General features: G+C 36.4%; 1 protein-coding gene across 1 annotated transcript; it reads left to right on the forward strand.

The window, feature by feature from the left end:
- The first annotated feature begins 11 nt into the window (after positions 1 to 11).
- LOC128217956 (dol-P-Man:Man(7)GlcNAc(2)-PP-Dol alpha-1,6-mannosyltransferase-like) lies at positions 12 to 6,466 on the forward strand. The gene is made up of 10 exons (XM_052925428.1): positions 12 to 110; positions 404 to 564; positions 1,649 to 1,781; positions 1,945 to 2,118; positions 2,407 to 2,601; positions 2,856 to 2,959; positions 3,250 to 3,476; positions 4,243 to 4,412; positions 5,398 to 5,473; positions 6,018 to 6,466. Exons 2-10 carry the CDS (start codon positions 418 to 420, stop codon positions 6,232 to 6,234), a joined length of 1,443 nt encoding a protein of 480 aa, XP_052781388.1. The 5' UTR covers positions 12 to 110; positions 404 to 417; the 3' UTR covers positions 6,235 to 6,466.
- The last annotated feature ends 3,225 nt before the right edge of the window (positions 6,467 to 9,691 follow it).

Below are 9,691 nucleotides of genomic sequence, written 5' to 3' on the forward strand. Positions count from 1 at the left end.
TGATTACCTCCCTTATTAATAAGTTGTCCATTTTATTTGACATGACGGCACTTACTTAAAACTTCTGCTGAAGTTGTCATCCGTTGACAGCCAGAAACCAGCAGATTGAAGTATAAACTTTTCATTTAAATTTCAGAAACGTATGTAAATTGCTATGAAAACCTGTCACCTGTGCAGCGTTATCAAATTTATTGACATTTCCAGACAGACAGACATGTACATTTGTATACAGTGGTATTTTTTGTGTAAAAAAATATTCCACAAGACGCAAGTTTATATTGCTACTGGTATCAATATGGGCTGTATAGGTTCATATAAACTTTGCATTCTGTAAACAAGTAGGACATAATATTTTTCGAATGATCGCCTTAAAAATACTCTTCAAAATTCATTCTGTTTTCAGGTAACGCTGCAGCCATGATTTCGAGCTCCAATGTTGTGGAGCTGATAGTAATCTTGGTGATGGTAGGCCATGTGTTTGTCTGTCCATACACCAAAGTTGAGGAGTCTTTTAACATCCAGGCCATACATGATATACTTTTCCACAGGACAAATATCTCACAGGTAAATAAGATATTTAAACTCCATACATATATTTAAACTCCATACATGTAGCCCTTTACTTGAACAAATATTATTTTGTCGCAGGTACAAGGGTTATTTTTCATCTTGTTAGGTTGTTGGAAGTAATAATTATTTTACAAAACCCATCACAAAGATGCCTTAACTCTGATAAACTTATATATTAAAGTGTCATAAAATATTGCAACTTTTTGGCAGACCATCATACATGCCATATCCCCCGGCGGGAGGAAAAATCCCCCGGAATTTCGATCCAACCCCCGATCTCCCGGCGGGAGATAAAAATCCCCCGGAATTTAAAAAAAAAAAAAAAAAAAAAAAAATTTTTTTTTTAGAAATTTTTCCTCAGGCAATAATGACAAAGTAAGTGAAACCACAGTATGTGAGTGAAACTGAATGTAAAGAAACAACTCCACAAGGGTGAAATGCCAAAAGGAAACTTTTACAACAAGTGATCAATTAATTTGTAGTAATTATCAAAGGCAAAGAAATATTACTATTTTGGAAGGAAGAAATTAATAATATTTATTCTATTCTCTTATTGTCTGAAAGTCATCACGCTGATAGAATTAAGCACAATTTTTTAAAAGACTTTGGAGAAAGGTAAATTTAATTTAATTGTCTCGAAAACATATTTTTCCAATGACATATTTTTTTCTGCAAGTGCAATTTACAGTATGACATGACAGTGTATCATAAGAATATGATAAATCATGAAATAAAATAAATCTGTATAATGAAAAAGTTAAGAGGTTTTCACAGCAAACGATATGAGAATACATTTTTTCATACTTGCGTCTAAAAATACTTTAAAATTTCGCCAACTTAGACCTGCTAAAAAAAATCCCCCTGAATACAACCAAAATCCCCCTGAATTTTCAGCCTTTTGAACAAATCCCCCTGAATGGTCTCCAGAAAATATGGCATGTATGGACCATTGTATTTCAATCTACATGTATAGTCAGATTTGAGTACCACAACAGCAATCTACTGTACATGTACATCCATAAAAATGCCCTAAATTGATATGTGAAAAAATGTCCATTAATCATGGCGTATGTTTCAGTATGATCACCTACAGTTTCCAGGGGTGGTTCCCCGCACATTTCTGGGCCCGCTGGTTATTGCAGCTTCCTCATTTCCTCCGGTTGGATTTACTCAACTGCTAGGATGCTCCAAGTTTGTGGCTCAATATATTGGTGAGTATGGCCATGCCAGTTAAAACTGATCATTCTATGCAGTAAGAAAATTACATCCATGAATTGATTATTTAATAGAAACTTACATACGTCATGTTTAATACTAGTAATACACCTTACTCCATATATCTATCTTGCAAGTTTTCTCTTGATTTTCCCACAGTGCGATTGGCGCTCGGTAACCTGGTATTGCTTGGGTTGTTTATGTTCTCACAAGCTGTGAGGGAGAAGTTTGGTCCAGTCACTGCGAAGCTGTCCCTCATAATTACAGCTACACAATTCCACTTCATGTTCTATATGAGCAGGACCCTTCCAAATACATTTGCTCTCGTTTTAGGTAAGCAAGCCCTTAGCTTAAGATGCATTAATTTTATCTCAGTTAATATTTGTCAAAAAGAAATCAAATACATGTTCTTTGGCATTTTAACTTTCTGATTGTGGCATTGTTGTGATTTTATTTACAACTTAAATATTTGCAATTGTATTGTATTAGATGTTCAAGATTAAATTAAATATTGAAATATTTTAATGATTTTGAAACACAACCAATCTTTATGCTTTTTTTATTTTTATTTCTGGAACTTTGATAAGTTTGTGTATTTTAATTGACATTTATTTCATTCAGTGCTGTTTGCCCTAAGGTCCTGGCTGCGCCAGCATCACAGGTTGTTCTTATGGCAGTCTGGAGTCGCTATACTTGTGTTCCGATCTGAGCTTGCCATCTTTCTAGGAATTCTGCTTCTTCTCCACCTATTCCATGGCCGCATCTCCTTTGTAACCATCATCAAAACAATACTGCCAGCCGGAGTTGTTATTCTAGGTTTGTGGCAGTGATAGTATTTTTAGTTTTATGGATGTTTTATAAAAATCCATCCAGAGTTGTTTATTTAATCTAAAGTAGATAACTGTTGATTAAATTAACAAAACAATGGGAATTTTGAATTTATGTGGCAAAAGTAAGCACAAATTAAAGCACTTTAGGTTAGTTGTAAATGTATGCCTTACTTATAAATTTGCCAACATTAACATTAATTGACATACGGTCATATAACCTCCAATATTGACCTGTTACAGGTATGACAGTGCTGGTGGATTCTCTGTTCTGGGGTCGCTGGCTGTGGCCAGAAGGAGAGGTTATGTGGTACAACACAATCCTTAACAAGAGTGCAAACTGGGGAGTATCCTATTGACATTGGTTGTTTTATCATCAACCTATAATTATACACACAATTGTTTGATGGAAATATTCTGTGTGACTACATTTCCCTAGAAAAAAACAAGACTCGTGGAAAGTATTCATTGTAAAGTGGTTAAAACACACTGTAGCTAGTGTATGAGAAAAATGGCAATTTAACATTTGTTTCAAGACCCATTAATAAATTCAGTATAAAATATAATAATATCAATATTTCAAATTTTAAATTGATTATTTCATAAACAAATGACACAGTCTTTAACTCACACTCAGACATCCCCATTCATGTGGTACTTTTTGTCAGCCCTGCCTCGAGCCCTATCCTGCAGCATGTTTCTTGTTCCCATTGGTCTGCTATTGTCCCCACGGACACGCCAGCTGGTCTTGCCTGCTCTGATGTTTGTTTTCATCTACTCTTTCCTCCCACACAAGGAGCTGAGATTCATCATCTATGTGATACCTGTCTGCAATGTGGCTGCTGCTGAGGCCATGCATAAAGTGTGAGTCAATGTTTTGTACTTTGATCATTTACTGAATCTAAGAAGAAAACTACTATTTAGAAACTTTTGTACAATTTACTTCAATGTTAGCAAACAATGGCTGGTTTGAAGAGGACTCCCCTCCACCCAAAACAAAAATATATGGTTTCAATGTGGTTTGGGGTCTCCCTATGAAAATTTTGGCAAATAATATTAATCTAAAATGGTGCAATATGGAGTAGTCTTTTCATTTTTTTCTCCTATATTGAAAAGTTCACTTGGACAATATTTGAGTGGGGCACATATTCTATTTTATAGCTATGACAGTCAAAGTTTAATCATAACAAGTATATGATTACAATCTTGTTAAGGAGTCAATTTATTCATAATTAGATATCTTTCTGCAATTAGGTATCTTACTGCAATAGAGTTAATTATTGCAAATTTCCTTGCTGCAGATGGATAAACAGGCGTGTCACCATCACAAGACGGGTTGTGCTTGGTGTTGTTACTCCACCTGCTCCTTAATGTTCTTGTACACCTTACCCATTAAAACTACCATGGGTGTATTTTGATATCAAACATTACACAGCGTTTCATTGGCTTACTACAAATGGATTAACAGAGGAAAGTCCCCATTCCAAGCCATGCTGTGTCTGGTGTCGGTACTCCACCATCTTGGAAACTTAGCAACCACAGAAGTGTTTCTTTACACTTCACACTTTTAAACTACCATGGGCGTATTGTGAAATCTGATATTACATGGTGCATCATTGGCTTATTACAGATGGATAAACAGAGGAAAGTCCTCATTCCAAGCCATGCTGTGCCTGGTGTCGGTACTACACCTTCTTGGTAACCTAGCAACCACAGGAATGTTCCTGTACACCTCACATAGTAACTACCCTGGGGGAGAAGCCTTGGCCAGGCTGCACCAGATAGAACCACTAAATGCAGGTCAGCACTCACCTTGGAAACATTGGAGATTTTATTTGCATTTACTTATAGTTTTAATGCATTATTATGTTTAACTCATTTGGCTGTAATGACCAAAACAAAACAAAAGCGTGTGATTTGTGTACAGATAAAAATATAATAGTAATATTTTGGCACTTTTTAACTGGGGAATTGGTAGCCAGAAAGCTATTAATTGAAAAGAAAAAAATATAAAAGCTAATATCTTTCTATCTGTACACAAAAAAATATGCTTTTGTTTTGATCATTAAAGTCAAATCTGTAAAAAATAATTTGTTTTCAATCAACCTATTTTGTGCCCCTTTAAGTGTCATTGTAGCTATTTATAAAGGTCATAAATAATGTTAATTAGGGCTATTCCATTTAAACATATAACCCCCCGGGGGAAGGCACTTTTAAATTATGCCACCCCCCTACAGAAGCATGTTTTCCCTTGTGGGGTCCAAATAAGCGAAAAAAGACACCCACCTATATACTTTTTAATTAAATGCCTTCCCCCCGGGGGTTATATATTTTACTGGAATAGCCCTAAGCAGGGCTGTTGAGCTATGTGTGTAGAGAACACAAATTAGGCCCTTGACCTATTAAGAAAATTGAAACAGATGAGTGTTGGCCTTCGATGAGCTTGATATAAAAGTATCTCTCTGTTTAAAAATGTTTTTTGTTAAACACACCCACAATGTGCAGTGGTCAAATCTGTAGATAACATACAAAATATAGCAGTGACCAATCTTAGTTTGTTTACATACAGTATTTAATATAATAAAATGGAAATGTATACATCAATAAAACCTGTAGTCAGTATTTTGTTTATAATCTTGATATGATTGGGATGGTATATCACTTGGGATTTTAAGTTCAAATGATTAAATTGATTTCCTGAATCTTTATGAAATAGGAAACATTAAGATAACAATCTATCATATATGTGATACATGTATAGCTGAATGCAATGGTTAATTTGCAGATGTACACGTACATATAGATGTTGCTGCTGCTCAAACAGGGATTACTCGATTTGGACAACTTTATGACAACTGGAGGTATAAATACTACATTTTTGTAATATGATTTAATCACCAACAAAAGAATGAGAGTGGGAATAGACATTTGAAAGTTTTTATAGGCGTCCATATTCCAAACTTTTCATACCTTATTTTACAATGCAACCAGACTCTCCATGGGGCTGGCCAGTATTATTCTTGTTATGTTGTGGGGCATAGTGCACTGACAGAATATAGCCCTGGTTGGAGCTACCTTGGTTCTTTAACATATGCCAGTGTATGGCATTGTCATTCAGGACCTCCTCCTGGAAGATGATTAATATTTCTTAGTGGCAAGGCTGGGGATTGAATGTTCAACATCTAAGCTACCCTTGTTTTTCAACATGTGCCGTTATATGGCATTGTCACACAAGACCTTCTCCTGGAAGATGATTAATACTTTTTAGTGGCAATACTTGGGATTGAACCTACTACATCTGACTGTCAAATGTCTTACCACTAGACCACTGATTTGCCACTAGTACATAGGGGCAGCAGGCATGTCCTTGCAACGCTAGTCAAACCCTTTTTTCTTCTGTTACAGGTACAATAAGACTGAAGACTTGGCGCCAGGGGGCGTTGATATGTTGTCCTTCACTCACATTATCACGGGTGACCCCTCCCACCTCCCTCTCTATAGCAACACCCACACAACAGTGGCAGAGGTTGTGTCCTTCAACAGGGTAGCATTCAACAGAGATAAACCACCCTTCCTATTTTGGAAACATTCCCCAAAAATGTGGATACTCAAACGCCAATAGCAGTATTTATGAATTAGGAAAAGGGTTTTTGAATGAAGAAGACAATATACTGACTCTTGTGATGAACTGCTGTGATCAAGTGATAGTGTTTGCAGATTTTAAATTGCTTCCAATCATCATGTCATTATTTTATAATGCAAGAACAATGATGCACTTACATATATTTGTGTCCATATTTGCATTGGTTTATGTCAAGAGAAATATCATCCTTTGAATAAAGTTACAAAAACCAGTCTTGTAAGAATGTTTGTACACCAATTTTAATTCAAAGAGTTGTTGCTCTATTACTGTATCAGAAGCTTTTATATAGTTCAAATGGCAAGAACTAACTAACACAAACTGATTTAACTTTAACCACTTAACTTTCAAATCTGCTTGCAAACTGTGACAAGAACAGTTTGTTAAATTATAAGTATCTAAAGCCATAGAATGGCAAAACACTTTGTAAGACCCAAGACCAGACGTTTTTTCAAAATAAAAGCTAGCATTAAGACGCCTGTTTCTCATATTGTCTCGGCTGTTTCTGTGTCTTCAACATCAACCAAAGAAGCCCATTACGGTGGATTTCCATGGGTTAATAATGTGACTTGGTCTTATATTGCAGGATAATGTGTGAGACTTCAGGTTCATGGGTTAATAATGTGACTTGGTCTTATATTGCAGGATAATGTGCGAGACTTCAGTTCCATGGGTTAATAATGTGACTTGGTCGTATATTGCAGGATAATAAGTGAGACTTCAGTTTCATGGGTTAATAATGTGACTTGGTCGTATATTGCAGGATAATAAGTGAGACTTCAGTTTCATGGGTTAATAATGTGACTTGGTCGTATATTGCAGGATAATGTGTGAGACTTCAGGTTCATGGGTTAATAATGTGACTTGGTCTTATATTGCAGGATAATGTGTGAGACTTCAGTTCCATGGGTTAATAATGTGACTTGGTCGTATATTGCAGGATAATGTGTGAGACTTCAGTTCCATGGGTTAATAATGTGACTTGGTCGTATATTGCAGGATAATGTGTGAGACTTCAGTTCCATGGGTTAATAATGTGACTTGGTCGTATATTGCAGGATAATGTGTGGGACCTCAATTTCATGGGTTAATAATGTGACTTGGTCGTATATTGCAGGATAATGTGTGAGACTTCAGTTCCATGGGTTAATAATGTGACTTGGTCGTATATTGCAGGATAATGTGTGAGACTTCAGTTCCATGGGTTAATAATGTGACTTGGTCGTATATTGCAGGATAATGTGTGGGACCTCAATTTCATGGGTTAATAATGTGACTTGGTCGTATATTGCAGGATAATGTGTGAGACTTCAGTTCCATGGGTTAATATTGTGACTTGGTCGTATATTGCAGGATAATGTGTGGGACCTCAATTTCATGGGTTAATAATGTGACTTGGTCGTATATTGCAGGATAATGTGTGAGACTTCAGTTCCATGGGTTAATAATGTGACTTGGTCGTATATTGCAGGATAATAAGTGAGACTTCAGTTTCATGGGTTAATAATGTGACTTGGTCGTATATTGCAGGATAATGTGTGGGACTTCAGTTTCATGGGTTAATAATGTGACTTGGTCGTATATTGCAGGATAATGTGTGAGACTTCAGTTTCATGGGTTAATAATGTGACTTGGTCGTATATTGCAGGATAATGTGTGAGACTTCAGTTTCATGGGTTAATAATGTGACTTGGTCGTATATTGCAGGATAATGTGTGAGACTTCAGTTTCATGGGTTAATAATGTGACTTGGTCGTATATTGCAGGATAATGTGTGAGACTTCAGTTTCATGGGTTAATAATGTGACTTGGTCGTATATTGCAGGATAATGTGTGAGACTTCAGTTTCATGGGTTAATGATGTGACTTGGTCGTATATTGCAGGATAATGTGTGGGACTTCAGTTTCATGGGTTAATAATGTGACTTGGTCGTATATTGCAGGATAATGTGTGAGACTTCAGGTTCATGGGTTAATAATGTGACTTGGTCGTATATTGCAGGATAATGTGTGAGACTTCAGTTTCATGGGTTAATGATGTGACTTGGTCGTATATTGCAGGATAATGTGTGAGACTTCAGTTTCATGGGTTAATAATGTGACTTGGTCGTATATTGCAGGATAATGTGTGAGACTTCAGTTTCATGGGTTAATAATGTGACTTGGTCGTATATTGCAGGATAATGTGTGAGACTTCAGTTTCATGGGTTAATGATGTGACTTGGTCGTATATTGCAGGATAATGTGTGGGACTTCAGTTTCATGGGTTAATAATGTGACTTGGTCGTATATTGCAGGATAATGTGTGAGACTTCAGTTTCATGGGTTAATAATGTGACTTGGTCGTATATTGCAGGATAATGTGTGAGACTTCAGTTTCATGGGTTAATGATGTGACTTGGTCGTATATTGCAGGATAATGTGTGAGACTTCAGTTTCATGGGTTAATAATGTGACTTGGTCGTATATTGCAGGATAATGTGTGAGACTTCAGTTTCATGGGTTAATAATGTGACTTGGTCGTATATTGCAGGATAATGTGTGAGACTTCAGTTTCATGGGTTAATGATGTGACTTGGTCGTATATTGCAGGATAATGTGTGGGACTTCAGTTTCATGGGTTAATAATGTGACTTGGTCGTATATTGCAGGATAATGTGTGAGACTTCAGGTTCATGGGTTAATAATGTGACTTGGTCGTATATTGCAGGATAATGTGTGAGACTTCAGTTTCATGGGTTAATGATGTGACTTGGTCGTATATTGCAGGATAATGTGTGAGACTTCAGTTTCATGGGTTAATAATGTGACTTGGTCGTATATTGCAGGATAATGTGTGAGACTTCAGTTTCATGGGTTAATAATGTGACTTGGTCGTATATTGCAGGATAATGTGTGAGACTTCAGTTTCATGGGTTAATGATGTGACTTGGTCGTATATTGCAGGATAATGTGTGGGACTTCAGTTTCATGGGTTAATAATGTGACTTGGTCGTATATTGCAGGATAATGTGTGAGACTTCAGTTTCATGGGTTAATAATGTGACTTGGTCGTATATTGCAGGATAATGTGTGAGACTTCAGTTTCATGGGTTAATGATGTGACTTGGTCGTATATTGCAGGATAATGTGTGAGACTTCAGTTTCATGGGTTAATAATGTGACTTGGTCGTATATTGCAGGATAATGTGTGGGACTTCAGTTCCATGGGTTAATAATGTGACTTGGTCGTATATTGCAGGATAATGTGTGAGACTTCAGTTTCATGGGTTAATAATGTGACTTGGTCGTATATTGCAGGATAATGTGTGAGACTTCAGTTTCATGGGTTAATAATGTGACTTGGTCGTATATTGCAGGATAATGTGTGGGACTTCAGTTTCATGGGTTAATAATGTGACTTGGTCGTATATTGCAGGATAATGTGTGGGACTTCAGT

The sequence above is a fragment of the Mya arenaria genome, chromosome 14 (genome assembly GCF_026914265.1).
Source record: "Mya arenaria isolate MELC-2E11 chromosome 14, ASM2691426v1".
Lineage (NCBI taxonomy): Eukaryota > Metazoa > Mollusca > Bivalvia > Myida > Myidae > Mya > Mya arenaria.